At 40.6% G+C, this 20,099-nt stretch overlaps 1 protein-coding gene across 1 annotated transcript in view; it reads left to right on the top strand.

Moving 5' to 3' along the window:
- The window catches only part of PLEKHH1 (pleckstrin homology, MyTH4 and FERM domain containing H1), a 43,428-nt gene that overhangs the window by 12,089 nt on the left and 11,240 nt on the right, over positions 1 to 20,099 (top strand). Inside the window, exons 5-19 of the mRNA XM_062576704.1 lie at positions 1,126 to 1,207; positions 4,751 to 5,760; positions 8,084 to 8,162; positions 9,067 to 9,155; positions 9,709 to 9,859; positions 10,857 to 10,996; positions 11,725 to 11,835; positions 13,077 to 13,163; positions 14,202 to 14,363; positions 15,324 to 15,404; positions 16,509 to 16,688; positions 16,828 to 16,936; positions 17,873 to 17,985; positions 18,637 to 18,813; positions 19,658 to 19,755. Of these exons, the coding sequence (XP_062432688.1) occupies positions 1,126 to 1,207; positions 4,751 to 5,760; positions 8,084 to 8,162; positions 9,067 to 9,155; positions 9,709 to 9,859; positions 10,857 to 10,996; positions 11,725 to 11,835; positions 13,077 to 13,163; positions 14,202 to 14,363; positions 15,324 to 15,404; positions 16,509 to 16,688; positions 16,828 to 16,936; positions 17,873 to 17,985; positions 18,637 to 18,813; positions 19,658 to 19,755 (2,669 nt within the window). The remainder of the gene's footprint in view (positions 1 to 1,125; positions 1,208 to 4,750; positions 5,761 to 8,083; positions 8,163 to 9,066; positions 9,156 to 9,708; positions 9,860 to 10,856; positions 10,997 to 11,724; positions 11,836 to 13,076; positions 13,164 to 14,201; positions 14,364 to 15,323; positions 15,405 to 16,508; positions 16,689 to 16,827; positions 16,937 to 17,872; positions 17,986 to 18,636; positions 18,814 to 19,657; positions 19,756 to 20,099) is intronic.

Raw genomic sequence — 20,099 nt, 5'->3', positions numbered from 1 at the left:
TGTGTAGCCTCTTCCTTTTTATCTCTCCTATGGACCTATGCGTCTGTCCAGGCCCAATTCAATACCTTCTAGAGTAGCTGAGAGATAGCACTGGGTCAACACCCGGTTTTAAAGATGCCGTAGTATCCCAGATCTGTGAGTGGGACTGTCCAGTCTTTCTCTCTTTTCCAAGTCAAGCCATAGATTTCCCAGTTTATATCAGAAAGGGGATTTGCTGGGGGATCAGCAAAGAGAAGTAGTCTTTGTGGGCATTTATTGTTTGGAGATGTAATTTTTTAATCTCCTTAGATTGCCTAGACATTGAATTATTGACTGGTGCAGCACAAAGAAGGAAGGATGGGGTTTGACTTAGTGTGACCTTCTGTGGATCCAGGACCATAAATCCACATTGTGTCTTTTACTGGCAATGAAGCACATGGCAGATGCTGATTTTAGGTGCACACCATGCACAGGTAGAGCACTGGTAGCTGAAGGACTTCACATCCACATTGCAAATAGATAGGTTGCTCTAGATAGCACCACAGGTGCAGTTGCAACCTTAGTTCAATTAGGAAGGGAATATCTTTGGATGCACCATTGCTATGTTTAAGAGTGGGCGCCAAAAAGGTCAAAGCAAAGGCATAAGGCAAAGTTGCAAAGAATCACTCTTGTGCACTAATTGCTGATTTAGATGCACCCTTACTATTTTTATATTTGCTCTGGATAAAGGGGATCCTCTCTTACCACACATGAGGTGAAGGGAAAAATGCTGCTCCTGGCTTATAGTTATTTGATTGCCTTTTTCATAACAGTTATTTCTGAAATGGTAATGATAAACATTTTGTAAATAATAAACAGTAGTAGAGAAGAAAGTTAAAAGTAGTAGAGAAGTAAATTAAAAGACTTGTGTTAGGAGTATGAATAATGTTTACAGAGGCTGTTTGAGATAGTGTGGCAAAGTGTAGGTCAGTGTTCCAGTGGAGCTGCGGAGGAGGAGAATTCCAGGGCTTCGGGTAAACTTCATCCATTCTTTTTCCTTTCCTATTCTGACATGTGAATGTGAGTAAAGAAAAAGACCTGTTCTGAAGAGTCGAACACATACCCTTTTTACGTTATTTTTCAGTTTTTATTATTGTTGTTTCATAGCTTGAGCTAGAAAATTACCATCTGAGAAACTGTAATCAGAGGCTGACGGAGCAAATTGAAGCCCTTCAGGATACATTGCAAGGTAAACGCGTTCACCTGGCATTGTAGTCTTCACCACAAGAATGGAAGTCAGGATTCTGGGGTTGTAATCTTAACTGTGCTGCAGCTTAGCACTTGCAACAGTGAGCAAACAGCAGAATTGCTCCATTCCTCAGGGGTGCATTTTAAAGACGGGAATATTATTGCTTACCTATCTGAAAAGCTCTTAGTTGATATCCATCAGGGATTGTGCACAGACCCCTTTTTTGAGAGTCTGTTCTTGCCACTAAAATAAAACACTTAGCTCCTGAACTAAAAGCATTTACTGAAATCCATAGCAAAAATCTCCACTGACATCAGTGGTGCAGGATACAAGTCCCTGAGGAATTTCACTCTACCTCCACATGCAAAGTGTCCTCATTCTCAAAGAATTGTCATCTCTGCTGGCATTTGAGCTGAGTAACTACAGACTAAATAGGCCAAAGCAGCAGCTGTCTGTTCTGCCTTTAGAAGGTGGGTTCTTCTGTACTACCAGGTTGGGGTAGAGAAAGCAGTTTATGGCTTTTGTGCTTTTGCAGTTGTTGTTTGGTAGATAGATGGAGGACTTTGGTCTCCAGGACCTGCAATCAGCACCTTTCATCACAACTCATTTTTAAGAGGAAATTCTCTCTTTACCATTTCTTCTTCCTTTTTTTTAATGAGCTAGGTTTAGTCATGCAATGTGAGCTAGTTTCCCAGAACTTCACTGGACATGCAGGCAGGGGGCAATTCTCCCTGCAGACGCTTAGTTCTGGCATTCCCTTCCTTCCACAACAAGGCAATAGGGCAAAATTCCTTCTAAATCCCACCATGTTTCTAACTAAATGCTTTGCGAGTGGGTTTTTTCTTATCCCCTCTGGCTCTGGCTGCTTACAGAAAGAGAATGGCTGGTAAGCTGCGTTAATAATCTGGTATTAAGTGTTCCCAGAGTCCCAACTCCCTGGGTAGTAAACAGCTCTGCCCTGTCCACTTATCCCTCACTAGTCTCGATGTGCCAGGCTAAATTCAGAGGCCCCTGCAAAGTGACAAATCTCCTTTTGCTTGCCATGCTAATAGTAACAGCTTCATCTGCTTTGTTTCCCGTCACATCTAGGAAGCTGCAAGCATAGCAGTAATATTTAAAATTAATTCCAGTAATGTTTAAAATGAATGGCCTTTTTCTTGGTCTGTGCTAATGATTTACCTCGGGGAGAGGGAAGAATGTGTGCCAGGATTCGGTGCTAGGAATAATTTTGTTAACATTCAGTTCCTTGTGCCTTGAGAGCCAAGGTCAGGCACTGATGGTTGTCTTTTCCTCCTGTTTTCCTCAGCTATATTTCTAAAAGTGGTTTTCGTGCTCTCTACAATCAACAGTGATTGATGCTTGTGTTTGGCCTTCCCTCTATTGCTTTGCATCTTCAATTTGCTTTTACGTCTTTGTAAAGCTGTTATAGAGTGGTTAAGCAATGCCTGTAGAGCTGGATATTCAGGCAGCGTTTTCAGTGACAGCCATATAGAATCACAATCACCCATGTTTATGCAATTTCCAAAGTGTCTAAAGACTTGATTCTCTTCAGTAAGACAATTTATAAAAGCCAAGATCAGTTAAACTACCTGAAATGATTGATGATCATATCCTGCAGGAGACGATACGCATCTAGAATTTCAAGATTTTGCTATACATCTAGAAAAGAATGTCTGAGAAGATTAGACATGAAGAAATAGAATGGAGGGTTTTTTACAATAGAAAATTAAAATGACAAGAGTTCTAGATTATTTTGGGGGCCTGCATTAACAGAAAGGGTGAAGCCCTGGTGTGCCTGGCCTAGAGAGAGTTAGGGAGCTTTGCTTCTGAATCTTCTTTGGCAGTCTTGCAGGAGCTCTGACACAGGTGCACCGTGCTATTTGGATGAGACTGAAGGCATGGCCACTCCCTAAGGTTTTCTTTTTTTTTTCATTTTTTTTCCTTTTTTTGGCTCTATTCCAATTCCACAAAAGTAAGGTTGGCATTAGGCTAATTGTACCTTCTTGCCTAAACTTAATACTGGGAAGAAGAAGGCCTGAGTTTTGTTCCGAAGAAGGACTTTTACATGACCGAAATAAACCAGCTCAACCTGTCTGTGCTTACTGTCTTCAGGAAGAACTTGTGGTATTCATTTGTCTGAAAAGCTCCGTGTACACAAAGAATATTTATTACCAAAAATATTCCTTTATAATGTAAAAACAAATTCTGTACCATCTTCTGGGGAAATGTCTCAATTTACTGGTTACAAGGATACCACAGGAACTTGCCGTAGGGCAAGAGGCACAGAGGAGGCACGTGGCTTCAGCATTGATGTCTCTGATAAATAGCTTTCTCTGCTACTCCAACATGTTTTATCCACACTTCTCCATACTTGAATGTTACTATTCAGCAGAATCTGTAGAGCTGATACATTTTTTTAAATCTAGTCATTAGGGAAAAGGAAAAAAGAGAACAGAGTATAGGTACTGTATGGGCACAAAACAGTAGTCAAGACAGGCCCTTCATCTTATCTTCTAATATACCAACTGAAGGGATAGAGAGAAAATAAACAGAAAAGAAAGGTTTTACAACAAAAACGTATAACTAACTGTTATAAAACTTGCGGAGAAAGTCATATAGCACCAAATGGTTGCACAAAGCTCCAGGGATATTCTTTAAAGGAGAGTAAACTCTGTGGTCAGTTTGATGGTTAGAAAGTTTTCCATACGTATACTGGGAGCCTTATCTAACCCCTTGGATTGGGAGGAACCATACCAGTTCATTTACTGGTTTAAATCAGTTTAGGTCCATTGAAGTCAAAGGAACCATGCCAAGCAGTGGCCAGGTAGACTGTTTTTGATGAAGTATTGCATAGCTGTATGCACTTCCTTCCAATGGCTGTCTTAAGTAATGTGATCATGGATGGATATAAAAATAAAACCACTGCTGTATACGGTTAGACTGAAAGTTTGCCTAGTCCAGTATCCTGTGCTCTGTTTGGGTGTGGATGTTTTGAGAAAGTGTGTGGAAAATAGTGCTAGTAGAGCTATCCCTCTCTCTATGTACTTGTCTAGCTTCTGCAGTGAGTTTGTTGGGAACTTCCTAAGCCTGAATGTCTGTGTGGAGTGTTAATTTTAGCTGCTGATAAATCAGCTTTTTCTAGCCTGTTTTTTGACCATCATAGCATTGTATTTCTATAGTTTCTGTAGAAAAAAATACTTCTGTGGAGGAAAAAAAAAAAAAAAAAACTTTCTTCTGAAGATTTTAAACATAATGCTTGATCATTTCATTAAGCATCCCTTAGTTCCACTTTTGTAAGAAATAATGATTGTTTCCTTTTCATCTTGTCTGTACCATTCCCAATAATATACACTTTTGTTATAGCTGTTCCTAGTCATCTCTTTTCCGTGCTGTGGAATCCTAACCTGGCAGGGGTCTCTCCACTGGCTGTACCAATATGGTTGTTATTGAAATAAAACCAGCATGAACAATTTATTCCAGCAAGTAACATTTTAGACAGTAAAGCATTTGAATGCCCTAACCATATGTTTTCCTCCGCTGTAGATATGACCAGCATTCCTCACTTTGAATCTCTCTGGAGCTATAATTCTGTGGAGCCCAGAATACCACAGGCTTCTTTCCCTGAGAAAACAGAGCAGAAATCTATGCTCCTTGCACCTGGTTTCAAACAAGCATGTCAGACAGGATCTACAAAATGTGTCCTCTCTGCAGCAAACTTAGTCCTTGCTAATGACACCTTTACTGAGGATGGAGAGGATAAATCTCTGCTTTCCCACAGCACGCTGAGACTCATGACTGACCCATCAAGCTGGAGTCTCTCCACAGAGAAAGACATATTCCCTGTCATAAGCTCCAAGTATAGTTTAGGGTGCTCTGATCCCACGTCACTGGACCCTCCAGCCGAGCCCACAAGAATCCTTGAGGCTTTGACTTTCCAGACTTCCTTGGAGGGAAATCATAGCTCTGTGAGCACGTTGAAACAAGTGGCTTTGGATAGAGCCTGCTCCTCTGATGAACTGAGTGCCAGGTTCCGGTCCCACCGGCTGGACTCCACTTCCTCAAGAGAAATAATGAGCAGCCTTGAGAGCCATCTCCAAACTGCTGAGCCATCCCTGATAGTATCAACATCATCTGTTTCAGCACATCCTATCTGTCCAGGGAAGGAATGTGGCCTTGGCAATAGTATGACCCTTCCGAAAACACGGGCTACCAGTACACCAAGAGACAGTATCCAACTAGCCAAGAGACATTACAGCCAGCCACAGCCAGGAGCTGGTTCTTCCCATTGCATAATGAGCTTAGAGACTGGCACCTTCCAGCCCATAACAGCTTCTCCAGTCTGCCATGGGCAAGTGGAGGAGACAGACATTGATGATGATGGGGTGCGGGAGGAGATGGAGACAGAAGGTGGCCAGGTGCGGGAAGAAGCTGGAACATATGAGGATGTCAAACACTCATCTGCAGGGCAAAATGAAGCTGTGAGTTCTGAGGCTGATGTATTCAATCCAGGAGGCAAACCTCCCACACCACCACTGCACAGATTCCCATCATGGGTAAGAAATGCAAGGGTGACGGTAAGAGAGGGGATGTCCATCGTTTAGTATTGTTCAGTAGCTAGGCTTGAACTCTCCTTTGTTTCAGCTGATTGTTTCCTGGTGATATAAGTCACGTTACCGAACCAGTTAGTCTACTAGTCCCAGATCATGGGGCATGCTAGTTCCAATGAGAATTCTTTTGTTTTGTTTTGTTTTTTTATAAGAAAAGAAAAAAATCCGTGAAAGAGAGTAGTACTCAAAAACATAGTGAGAAATAAAAATGAAAGTCAAGAGGTGCTGCATTATGGTTAAAAGTTCATCCTTAGTTCAACTGAAAACATGTGTCATAAGTGCATGTGAAAGGCCTGGACCAAGTCATCTCAAGGTCAGAAGAAGCTGTGAACGGTAGCATACATATATGGACTAGATCTCAGCATTCCTATCTCTTGGTATTTGTCTTCTATCGGGAAAATACGTAAAACCCACAGGTGAAGTTTGTGTACATGTCCTTCCGTTGCTTGTTTCTTGTGAGAAACCACAGTCTATTCTTATCACCCTCAATTACTTGTTAGTTCGAATGGTTGGGTTGTTTGCTAGCATGTTATCCAACTGATGAACTCTACAGAAATCAGTATAATGTCACAGGAGGCAGTTCAGTTATTTTCAATGTTCGTTTTTAAAGGCATGGACAAACAGGTGGTTTATTGAAGGTGCAAATCAATTACTCAGTGTTAATCTTCGTGTTTTCTAATGTTTTTCTATGAAAAATTAATTTTATCTGTGATCTTTGCACGTATCCTTTGTGATGCAGATTTTAATCCTTTTTCAAATGAATCCTGCTTCATTGAGCATGTTATGGAATTCTTGTGGAGGTGAAGCTGGATAGTGTAATAAAAGGGAATACTGTTTTCAAGATCTCTGTTTTATTTGTTGCAGAAGTCAGAAAGGTGTCATGAGCAATGGACTCATTTGGAAGAAAGGAATTGCACCTTAGATTGTTTGCTATCCCTTTCTCTGATCTAGAGTTCCTGTGTAAGGTTTTACCAGTCCCTTAAGCTGGGCTAACTCACAGGTGGTCATCATCTCCACACACATGCTTTCTGAATGTCCAACTTGAGTTAAGCAAGTAGATTTGATTAGAGAGGTGCTGAGCACTTGACTGCTATTCAGTTGTGTTTCCTCACAAACAATGTTACATGATGCTATGTTTTCTGAAAAGTCAGGTCTTGCACATCTCAAAATAAGTACTCTTAAGATAGTGGATACTTTAAAGAATCTAGGTCTGAGTTTCTCTTCTGGAAAATGGAGATCGCACCCATCCATGTTCCTTCCGGAGATTAATGTTTACAAAGCTTTGCAATACTATCGTCAGGAACACCACATGAAAGCTCATGAGAAAATCTATTATTTTATCTTCAGACTAGAGTCGTATATCTAAGTAGCGCATATTTAAATGTATCAGACAATCAAGGACAAGTAGAAAATTAAATAGCAGATTACTCAGTAAGAAATGTCCATTATGAGCCCTGAATAGGAAGTTTCTGTGGAAAAAACTGTGCGTAATATTTCATTACAGACTGAGTCCTAATGCATACATGTTCAGAAAATACCAGTTCTGTCATATCTTGTGTTGGTGTGCTTAATTTTTACGATCTGCTGGTAATTTCATGTGTATGTTTTATACCTGTTATCTGATAGTGCTTGACTGCTTTTAGTATGTTTTAAGAAGCAGCAAGAGGATTCAGATATCTAGCTTTGATTTTTATCCATTTTAGACTGGTTGATTTCTTGGTCATAACACTGTATTAGTTACAGGTTGAAGTCTCCCCCTCCCTGTGAATTTTTATCATTTGTGAAGCATTTGGAGATCCTTTGAACTGAAAGCCCCATATGTCGTTATCACTGAGGCCCAGGCTTACTCGAATCATTCCAGGAATTGCTTCCCTTTACTTACCAGAGCATGGGATATTGGTGATTCTGTAGACTGTTTATAGGCTGCCCTTACTTAAGGCTTTTTGATTCATTTTAATGCTTTGTTTGTAAAAGAGAAAAGGCAACTTTTCTAAGCTGTGATGCTGTCACTTACTGACACAGATGTCCAGTCTGTGGATATCATCTCTATAGCACCTGTAAGCCAATTCTGTTGTGATTCAGGGAATCACACACAGACAAACTTCCCTGCTGTTGATCATTCACCCAACATCTGGTGGAATGAATCAGTTTTTCTTGAAGGGTCCTTCCTTCCTGTCCAAAGTATTATGAGATTCTGTGACACGAGTGTTATTTTTGCAGGGATGGTGTTTCTGTCTGACCATTGCTGTTAACGGTCTTATTGTTTCAGGAGAGTCGAATCTATGCGGTGGCCAAGTCTGGCATGAGGTTTTCTGAAGTGGCCACAGTGAATGATGCTTCCAGCTGCTGTAAGTTCTAGACCATCCTTAGAGGGGATTTACAGTGGAACTGTGTGACCTGAGCTTCTGGCTGTTCACATTTCTTCCTTTTGTTGCTTGTTTTCAAAGCCAATTTGATCTTGCAGATAGCAATGATAAGGAGGGAAGTGAGGAAGATGTATTTGGACTCAGGGATGATGATTGCTGGGCTGGGTGAGCTCCTACATTCAGTAACATCTTTAAGGGGACTTCTTTATCTCCTTCCTCACTTTTGCTGAAACTATTCTGCCACCTACATGTCTGTGACCTGCTTTTAGTCTTGCTATTCCACCATCACTTTCCCCTTTTTGTGAACTCCAGCAATTTACCAACCTAGGAGTGGAAAATAACCATGAAACAATTCACAGTGAAGGAAGGAACAGATTTTCCACTATTGCTTTCACCTGTTTGGATATGATGGTCTGGAGGGTATGAAACAGGAAGAGGAAAGCTGTTGCTAAATCATTTGGATAACTCTAAGGCTGTCTCGGGTGGCCCGTGTTTACACTGGTAGCCAGGCAAATAGTTTCCTCCTGTTTCAGTTAGCTGGGATTGCTCATGCTTTTTCCCATCAGCATATCAAAATGACTTCAGCCATAGTCCTTCCTGTGAGGTTCACTGAACTGCTGTCATACTATAGGGAGCAGAGAATGAGTACAGTGTCTTACAGGCTGAATGAAGGAAATGTTGCAGCTGTCTCCAGGAGTTGTGGTAATTAATAACACCACCTCTAGCCTTTGAGGCCAAACTGTCCAGAAAGGCAGTCGTCTGTTATCTGAGGCTCCAAGAGGCTACATTGGTTCTTACACAAATGCAGTTATCTCTCCATTAAAACCTGCTTCTTTTCACCAGTTTGTATTATTTACTCTCTTGATCTTTCTCTGAATTTTCCCAGTTTCAAATTTCTCACGTGCAGCTTCTGGGCCATTTACCTGTCTCATCTACAGAAATGTCACAGTGCCAGTCTACACGACGCTGAAGGGGGTAAGGAGTTACTTCACTTCTCCTGTTATGAAAAGAATAGGCCAGGGCTGCCACTGATCTGAGAGGGGATGAGACAATGCTGTGTAGAGAAGGAAAGAAAATTACGATATGCTAGGAAGGACTGGAGACCAAAAGAACGCAGAAGAAGCAACAAATGATAAAAGCATCTGAGAAGGCAGAACATTGCAGCAAGTTTTGGTCCAGGAGGTTGCAGTGTGCACTGTGAGGCTGCGGGAACCTAGACGTGACAGTGGTTGTAGCCTAGAGAATGAAGTGGAAGAGGGGTCTTGACAGCTCAAGGGGGAGCACTAAGCTTGTGGAACAGTAGGAGGGTGTAACCAGGGAAGACCTCCAAAATGGGACTGAACAGCTCTGCCTGGAAGTTCTGGAATTAGAAAGGGAGAATAGGAAATGAGGAGCCCTGGGACAGTAGTGGGCAAGATAGTGTGAAAAGCAAGGGCCTGCTTTGATTGCTCTTTCTCCTTATGAGCACGAGAAAATCCTGCAAAGACTCTTTTACCTCACATGCTGACCACACAGGTCTGTTTTCCAGAAAGCCACACAGATCAGCAACGTGCCTTTCTTAGATGAGTCTTCAGGCTCTGATGATGACTGTAGTTCCCATGCCAGCTTCAGAGCTTCTAATGCTGGATCCGAAAACAGGAAAACTAGCATGCCAGGCAGCCCTCGTGCAGTGAAAAGAGGTAAAGTAGGAGTGTTGCCGCGGAGCAGCAGGAATGTTCTTCCTACAAATGAAGCAAGATATTCTGAACAGTGTCACCACTAATGATGCTAACGAGGACTTCTAGCATGCAGGCAAACAGCTACTCAGTAAAAACCTGTCCTCTTGGTTTTTGTCATTGATAGCTTTCCATCCAGATAATTGCTAAGCTAAGATCATGGGAAAGATTGATCTCCCACATTCATCACACACCTACTAGAGCATCCATACCTTTTTTGTGAATTCTGATCAAAGGCAAGCTAGTACCAACACATTAGGGAAACTGTTGTTCTTTCTATTACTAGCTGAGAATCTTGACCAGTAACCAAAGTTTTCCTGCCTTCAGGAGTCACGAAGTAATTTGCATCTTGGCTAGGACAAGTTATCCTTGAGTGCTGGAAAGGTTAAATTGGATCTCAGAGTATAATATTCATTGGAATTGTCAGTCAATAAAATATAATCTCACTGTATGTAATCTTAACTTGCCTTTTGATGTGATGCATTGGCTGATGTGTCTCTGCAGTGCCACAGACCAGTGGTAGAAGGTTCGAAGAAAGTAAAGCCCCATTGCTGGTGATAGAGCTTTTCCTTTAGTTAGAATGGGAGAGGCTTGAGGTTTTCTAATGGATGTTGCTGGGCTGAAAACATCATGCCTGTGCTTTAGATAGCAAATCTATTATTTTAATCTCTGTTTATTTGGCAGCAGATTTCTTTCCCTGTCAGTGGCCAAACCCGGCCTCTAACTCCTCAGCAAAAGAAAAAAAAAAGAAAAGAAAAAGGCTAGAGCAGGGGGTCAAAAGCTTGATTTGAGGCTCTTAAGTATCTGTGGTTTGGAATACATTTGATTTGTTTCTCTTGAGTGAAGAAGCTTAAATGGTGAACTCAAAAACCTTTCCGCAGTGTGCAGTATCAGGTGCAAATTACACCTATGCTTGCTTCTGTCTACCCATGATTGCCATTCTTCCCTTTATTTTGAACAGGTGTTTCTATATCCTCGCTGAGCTCTGAGGGTGACTATGCCATTCCTCCTGATGCCTACTCTTTGGATGGTGACTATTCAGAGCCAGAGCATAAGCTACAGCGGACATCTTCCTATTCCACTGATGGTGGAATCTGCACTGTAAGTCTTGCTACCTCACAGTTCCAAGGGGTGCAGACAGAGACTGACCTTGAAATAAAAAACGCAGAAGTACAATATATTATTTACTGCAGAGTAATGCTATACTTGACTGCATTGTTGGTCCAGCTGGTTTGTAGCAGAAAGGGGTTGTATTATGTACTGCTCAATAAGCATGAGGAATTCTTCCTGATCACCTGTACAGTTTTCCTGTAGCAACGTTCTCCTTTGATGATGGCCTTACACATTTGTGACAGAACAAAACCTTCCAATGTTTGGAAATCTGGAGGATGGAGGGAGAAAGGATGGAATATTTTGTTCTAGAAAAAGCCCTCAAACACAGGCAGTACTAACTTACATTTCTAAATTGTGTACTCCTGAATGTAAGAGATCAAGCAGACAAGGAGTAGGAGTCTAACCAGTGTTTAGAGCCAGACATCATTTTTATTTGGGAAGTCACTGCTGTGGTAGGGAGAAAAACAATAGTTTTCAGTGTATAAACCAATCAGTGAAACGATCTCTGATATGCCTTCTTTACTAACACATCACTTTGTGGTGTTTGTAGCACACAGGCAGTCTAGGAGCCTCTCTGAGTGCAGTGTTTCTGCCCAACACCCAGCTGGCTGTTAATCTCATTTGGTGGTGTAGAGAGGCCTGAGCTTGGTTTCAGCAACTCATTTGTAGTTGTTTTGAGAGGTGCAAGATAAACCTCCTTGCTTTTTGTCCTCCAGGAACCCATGGAGAAGTCCGGTTACTTGCTGAAAATGGGCAACCAGGTGAAGATGTGGAAGAGACGATGGTTTGTTCTGAGAAACAGGCAAATCATGTACTACAAGTCTCCGGTGAGTTGATGGGATACACTTGTCCCTTTGCTGAGCCATGGAGAGAAGGGTCTTTGTAGAACTGGTTCAGTTTGGAATGAGAGGTTGGAGGCTGATAGCACTGGCAGAGGCTGCATGGGTATTTGTGGGCAAGGTTCCCCAAAAACTTCCTGCCGAAAAGCCGTATGCTTGACCCACAGGTACTGTTACGGCTTCTTTGCTCAGACAGAAAAGCTCTTTGTGGTGGCAGTTTCTGGAAGATGAAAGCTGTTTCACAAGGACAGGGACTTCACATCTACTAGTTAACTTTGTGCAGGTGACTGAAAGTAGAAAGCATGCCATGGCACAGTTTTGGTCAGGTTTAAGATGAAAACAAAGGAAAAATAACTGACAGTGCCAGGAAGGCTTAGATTTGCACTCATAAGTCAGAATGAGGGGCTTCAGGGAAAACTGCAATTTTGAGGGGGAAGAAAGCTAGGTTTTTTTCATTTCCCACCTCACACACTGACATGGAAGTATTACAAAATGGGTAAAATTGAAAATAACCTTTCATATGAAATGTTTTCTCTCACCATGATCAATACAAAAATATTGAGAGAGCATGTTTGTGCAATTAAGCCTTTCCAAGTACTTTTTATTACTTATAACTATTTTAAATAAAGTTACTTTATTTCAAAACTTCCAGTACTATATACTCAAAAATATACATATATGGTAGGACACATTTATTGTTGGTCTTTATTATTCTTCATATTAGCTGGATTACAGAGAATATATTTAGGGAGATTCACTTTCCATACTTTTTTGCTCTGGACACGGCAATTTCCTCCATTTCTACATTATAACATAGTATTTCTGTGGATATGCACTTCTTTGTTTACAAGTCAAAAGTATTAAGAAGATTCATTTTCAGTTTTTTAATTTTTTCTCTTTTTCATCATCTACTGACAAGACAAAAATACACCTTAATGTGCAATGCATCTTTACTTCTGATACGAGGTATAGGTCCAGTTCAAACTTCCCAAGACATAATTTGTGGCCATTACTCTTGTTATATTATCTGACACGATGGAGATTTTGTTTCATCGCTGCAATGAGATCACACTGCTGTCTCGTATTCAACCTGGCAACCTTCTACCTCTGTCCTTTTCAGCTCGTGAATGACTTCCACCTGGACATGCAAATTATGCTGTACTTAAGTGCTCTGAGATCCACATACATTTTCTCCTACTGAAAAAGTTGTTTTGCCTTTCTTTCTCTAGAGTGATGTTATCCGCAAGCCACAAGGGCAGATGGAGCTGAATTCCTCCTGCCAAATTGTCCGAGGTGAAGGGTCCCAAACATTCCAGGTAAATGTTGCCTTTTCATCTCACAGATGACCACGTGCTCAATAGCTAGGTGAGAGAGACCTTATTTCAGAATAAATGGTACTTTGCACCTCAGCTTAGAGGAGCTAACTTTACCTGGCTCCTGTATTTTGGTTTCTGACATGAGCCAAGCAGTTGGTTTTGTAAATAATGGGGAAGGAGCTAAACTGTAACACAAACACTGCTGTTTGATGTTGAAAGAGTTTCTGCTTTTGTTCTTTGATTTATTTATTTATGTGTTTATCAACACTAGCCTTTCTTTATTGTAGTTATGACTGAAAGCTTGAAGCTGTATGAGGAAAAGTGATTCTTGTAACAACTAAAGGCAGTTTGTACTTAGGATCTCCTCTGAGAGTCTCCTCTCGCAAGATCTTCAGCCTGACTTTACATGTCTGAAGGATCTGAAGCAACATATAAAGTGTTGGATTCCCATTAGAATTCAGTTTCCAAACATTAGAAGTTAGTCCATCTACTGGGTTCAGTTTTGAGTCATAAATGTCAAAGGACTTCACTCTAATGGATGTTAGTAAAGTTTCTCTCGCATTCTGAGTGAAAGGCACATGGTCTGGCCCAGGGGTCCCTTCTGCCCTTGTGAAACTGAACTTGCAAAGGCTTAACACTGTTAAATTCATAGTGTCTGTCTTCTCCAAGAATCACAAGCTGTTGAGAGCAGAAGACAATACAAAGTGAAGACACTGAAAACAATTAAGCAGCCACCTTTAAAGTGAAAAATTAACAGCAGCACCAAGTAACAAGACTGGACAAAAGAAAAGACAAAGAAAGCCACAATATCCAACTGAAACAGCAAAGGCAGTTCATGGGAATTTTTCATCTATCTGCGTTTCAGTTCTTTCAGTTCAGCCATGAGGGTAGCAGCCTTTTTCTTACCAAGAATCTCCGCTACCACCAAAAAAAAAAAAAAAAAAAGGCGGGGGGGGGGGGAATGAAACTCAGTAACTGGAGAAAAGATAAAAGATCATAGGTGTGTAGATTACACTTCCTCACTCCTTTTCCTTCAAGCTCATGACAGAAAAAAGAACCTACTTCCTGACAGCAGACTCTCCCAACATCCTGGAGGAATGGATTCACGTCCTACAGAGCATCCTCAGAGTGCGTGTAACCAGTCCTGTTGGTGTTCCTCGTAGTGATGCTAAACCTATTGTGAAAGGTTGGTTAACCAAGGTAAGATACTATTTTCGACTTTATTCAGGTAAGTTCAGTATTGACAAAGTACCAATTTCTTGGTTAGCACAGTAAATGCCTTCAAGAAATTAGTATCTTAATGTTTCATTAAAGAGTGGGGAGATAGAGAAAAGTGGAGGTAGATTTTTGTATTTGAAAGAGAGGAATTTTTATGTAAATGATAAGGAATGGGACAAATGAGGCTATTGGGATATACTGACTTTATCAAATAGTAAATAAAAACAAACATCTAACTTATGAATGTTTTTCTTCAACAGAACTCGCAGCACTTTAGAGTAATAAGACAACCAGTAAGAAATGCTGTTAAATGTCATATTTAACTGATCTGGACTTGGTGCTATAGGAAAATATCAAAGAAATGCCTTGCATTGTTCTACTAGAGCATTTATTTTCATAATCAAAGACTGTAGGCCTATCAGTAGTGGCTGGAAATTCTTAAGCTTTTTATACCACGTCCATAAACCAGTTTTGCATAACAAGTTGCTATGAAATTTTTTTTAAAAAATTTGGCCAGTGTCTGAAAGGTGGCTAAACCTGCATCTGAAGCTTGTCCATCTACAATAGGAAACAGCTCTCTGGACTATATGTTGGCTGGTCTTTTCCTGCTGTGATACACTGAATCCTTTCCATTATCTGAAAAGGTTATTCTGAACACTGTATTTCAGGATACATTAATGATGGGTTGCTGTGAATAAAATAAATATTTCACAAAATCTTAGATGTGTTTTTGAAAGCCTCTATGTCCCATCCAGTTAGGCCGGATGTACCTACTGACTTTTGGAGTTGTGCCCTGTATGTTTTGAGAGGAGCTGGTAGTAACATAGAACAAATAATATACAAAACATTCCAACAGAGATTTGAATGGAGAGTGCAAATCCTAGAAAGTTATTTCAGAAACATTGATGTTAAAATACTTGTGTTTCTTTGTCGTCCTTCTAGGTCAAGCATGGCCATTCTAAGCTGGTTTGGTGTGCACTGATTGGGAAAACATTTTACTACTATCGAAATCATGAGGATAAGGTAATTTCTTTTCCTTTTTTCCTTGCACCCTCCTTTCTCATTTCATATGAATCTTTCACTCCTTTTACCACTTCTCTCTCTCATCCATCAAACTTTTCCTACCCTGTATTTCTCCCCTTCTAATAGCCTTTGCTCCTATGAAAGGAATCAATAACTTATCTCTGAAATTAAAAAAAAAAAATACTAAAATGAAAAAGATTTAGGAAGTGACTGCTCTTTCTCAGATCGCTATGTGTATCTTCTTTCTCACTTTCTCAATTTGGTCTTATGAAGCTTTTAGAGCAGACTGTTTTATCCAACAGCTGATGTATTCTTCATACTGTCATAAAAGTAAGTAGCAACTAGAAGACACTTCTTGAAGCTTGGCCCAGAGCTCTATTATTTTATCTTGGTGATGTTAAAGCCCAGGTTTTGTAGTATTTTCACTCATAGTTGAGATTCATCTCCAGACCTGACAAAGCGAATGTCCTTTTTTTGTCTGAATCTACCTATTTGTCATTTGAAGAGTCATGTTATGACATGTTATGTCAATGACGGTTATGTCATGACAATGACAATCATGTCATTTATTTCTCAATAGCAAGCAGAAAGTCTAATGAGAATAAGAACCCAGTAATTCCAGATACGTAGCAACTAACCATTAGAAAACACAGCCTGCCTTGCAGAACCAATGGTATATACTATAGATTAGAAACTCTGCAGTGTAGGATATACCTTTTAATAGACTTTGTAAATACCAATTGCAACTGATAAGTACAACAGGAGGAGGGAAACAGTAAATTTGTGGGAAAGGCCATATTTTCATTTACTTGTTCTTGTTCTGATCTGTAGTTGCTTTCTCCAGGTAAATAATAAAAATAGTAATGATAACAGCACAAACCTAGGACCACAGTTTGCAAGTACTTTAGCTGATGAAGGAGAAGAAGTTCTCTGGAAATGCAAGATGGTACAAGTACATGAGACCCCTTGGTTAAACATTGAATTATAGTTTATTCCTTACATTTTACAGAATTGCCAACATGCTGAACTAGATTTTCTTTCTTAATGTTCCCTGTGCGTAGTAGGAGATTAGCTATGATTACCTCACTTGCTTCCTTCTCTTAGTGTCCCCTAGGGCATCTGTCTATGCGTGAATCCAAAGTGAAAGAGGTAGACCGTTCCTGTGACTCCGATGAAGATTATGAAGCCACTGGTGGAGGCCTTCTGTCATCCCACTGTACGTTGGTGATTCACCCACAGGACCAGAGTCCCACCTACTTACTCATTCGCACCAAACAAGAGAAGGTATGAAGGCAGTCTTTCCAGAGAGAAGTACACATGAGGCTGGTATCAGCTTGCATTAGCAAGTGGGGCATACAGAAGGAACCTGTCTGCGGAAGACAGGATTTAGTAAAACCCATACTGTTCCCATCTGTATCCCTAGAATACCTGGTTGTACCATCTGACAGTAGCAGCTGGTAGCAGTAATGCCAGTGTGGGCACACCATACGAACAACTCATTGGAAAACTACTGGATGCGGAGGGAGACCCTAGTAAGTGGAAATCAAAAACTCTTTTCTGTGGTAGCAAACATAAGGAAGAGTTATTTCAATCCCTAATTTTAATTCAGCAAAAGGTGAGGAAAGCAGATGTTTCAGCAGAACAGCAGTGTAACATAGTGCCCTTCAATCCTAGTCCCACAGTAACATGTCTGGAGAGAATACAGGCACGTAGTGAAACAGGGCAAATCTGTCATGTCACTATCAAACATCTGAAAATTCTGTAACATTATTTCAGGTTTAAGGTGAAGAACTGGAGCTTTAGTTTTTCCTGCAATTGTTGGTCCAAATTTTCTTTCCTGGGAATCTTGACTGTACACTTGTATGCTCCCTCTCCTAAACACACACACTCACACGTGTTCACATAGGCATCCGTTCTTCTGTCCACAGGTATAACACTCACAAGGTGCACTCATGTTCATCTGTTCCACCTTACTAGGTACTCACCCATTCAGGTCTTTATGTACTGTGTTCTCAAATGATAGTTAATGTATGCATTCATACTGAATACCCTTTCCTGCACACGCACATATTCCCACGCCTATCTGTAAACATTGCTTTGTGTGGAACAGTAATTTGCACTAATAAAGGTCCCCGCAGCATGTGTCTGCCTGGCATAGTTTGTATCTCTTGCTTGAATACCCAGATGAGCAATTTCTCTCTAGAATCCAGCTGATGAGAAGTTCTCACGCAGCAGGGTTGTGGATGGCCGTGCTGCTTTCTGCTGGTGCCTGATGCTGCTGGCAAGCAGCCTCTTGTTTGTGGCAGGCTTTGCCGAAATCAATGAAACATCATCAAAGATGGATGTGGCCTAGTGCAGCACAGCTTTCCGGGATGCTCTGCCATGTCAGTAAGGTTCTTTTTCAGTGTGGAGTCTGTATTTATCTTCCGTTTCTGACATTGAGTGTTTTTGCCTATCTGCGATCTCAGATTCTCCTCTGTGGAAACATCCTGTGTTGTGCTACAGTAAAGATGGGTTGCATACATCCCTCACCACTCTGCCATCAGAGGCTCTGCAAACTGAAGCTCTGAAACTTTTCAAGGTATTTGAAGGGACATTACATGGTTTTCAGTCATTATGCTCAGCTGTTGGGGCCGAATGATTTCTGGTCACAATGTTCACTGTCACCGTTCGTTGGTTTAGATAGGCCTGCTGGCTTAATTACAATAGGAAGTTGGTTTATGAAGTGTCATTAATTCCCTCAGGAATTAACTTTTCCTTGTAGGGAACCTGGAGGTAGAATCAGCATCCCACATGGGGAGTGCACTTCAAAGCTTATCTTTGTTCTCCAATATTTGGATTAAAGGAAAAAAACAATTTACTGACAAACTCTGTTGGGCCTTCCAGCAGTAAAGCCAATGGTAGGGCAACTGCAGATTTGACTTTTGCATTCTACAAAATCAGCACTAAGCCTGGGCAGTCCTAGCAAGGTAAAGTACAGGCCTGGAAGGCAGGAAGCCTTTTCCTCTTGATTCTCTTGCTGACTTGTGAGTTCCTCAGGCTGAGGGAGATTTAGTATATTTTTCCAGTTCACTTCCAGAGGTCGGGATAAGAATTTAGTATTTATTTCACCTTTCAGGGTTGTTTAGAGAAATTAAGCAATTGTCTGTAACATGTTTGGGAAACCTGACCTGGAAAGTACCAGAGAAGTGTCTCTGTGTGAATGGCATTGGATAACTTCCCCCTTTTACAGTCCTGTCAGCTGTTCATCAACGTCCCTGTGGAGGCACCTTCTATTGATTACCACGTGTCACTTGCCCAGACAGCGCTGCAGGTCTGCCTGACGCATACTGAGCTGCAGAATGAAATTTACTGTCAGCTTGTTAAACAGACCAGCTGCCGACAGCCCCAGAACCACTCAGTCATCCAGGTAAGCCCCTCTTTGTCACTTGCATTTTGCAAGTACTTTTTATTTAATTCCATATTTTTAATAATTAGTAATGAGACTGGTTCTCAAAATTCTGCAAATGCTAAAAGTTTGCTAGAGGAAAGAGAACATCAAAGCTGATATGCAGAGAAAAAACATTGAGAATGTAACCATTTACAAAACATATTTTAGTTTGAATTTAACCATTTACTAGTTGCAAATGGTCTACTCTGACTATATTCACAATTAAAATTCATAGCTCATGTTGTGTTGTCTATCTACAGTAGTCACCTGGTATTAATTTTGTCTTCAGTTTTATTTAATCAACAGCACACGAATCTTTGAATATTACAACCAAGCATGAAATTTGATTTTTGCATTATAATTGTTGGGTAAATCGGATTTATGAGTCACAACATGAATGTTGATGCTTATTATATTTCCAGTTCAAATGAGCTACAGAGAAAATAAAATCTGGTTGGAGAAGTATGTGAGTATTTTGAAACAAAATTCCCCAATGTATTCTTTGTTACGATTTGCAGTTATAAAAAAGGAAAAAAAGTATTGATTGATTTAGGTGTTAATTATTCACTTAGCTCTGATTACACTAGTCAAATTTTTCAAAAACAACCATCACTTAGAAAGCCTCTTCTCAGAGTCCAGGTTGAGATACTGAGAACAGCTTGTCTTAACATCATTTGCCTTTAAAGCATCTTGAACTGTCTATCTAAAAATGGTCACTCTCAAAAGCACTAGTCATCGTCCAACATTTTGATTACAGTATTCTGTTAAAGCCAACAGGCAAAAAAATACAGAACAAGAATGATGTCCGGTTTTATGTTCACAGTGCTGGCAGCTCCTGGCTTTATGTGCTCCTCTATTCCTGCCTCAACATCACTTCCTCTGGTACATCAAACAGCACTTGCTGCGGCATGCAGATCCCAGGTAAAGACTAAAACAGGATTTTCTTTTGTTAAGCTCATTGCCTTTCACATCTGCTACAGAAACAGGCAGAAGCAATTTTAGAACTCACACCTGCAGAAATAAGTTGAGGAGGGGGAGAGAAGGTTCTCCACTGTGTCGGTCTGCCCCCCTTCAGTCATTCACACTCATGGTTTCAATGGTGTCACTTAAGCTAGTTTGCAAAACTCAGTGAACCATAGTAGCAAAAAACCTTTACTGTAGGTGTGACTGGAACTACCTGAGGGTTTTTTCTGGCACAACAACTTTCTTTAATTGATAGAATTTAAGTATAGACTGAAGTAGTTGTTTAAAATCATTCTCAGGTG

Source organism: Rhea pennata, chromosome 5 (genome assembly GCF_028389875.1).
Source record: "Rhea pennata isolate bPtePen1 chromosome 5, bPtePen1.pri, whole genome shotgun sequence".
Taxonomy (NCBI): Eukaryota; Metazoa; Chordata; class Aves; order Rheiformes; family Rheidae; genus Rhea; species Rhea pennata.
Note: the sequence above shows the minus strand (reverse complement) of the source record. Positions and strands in the feature narration are given on the sequence as shown.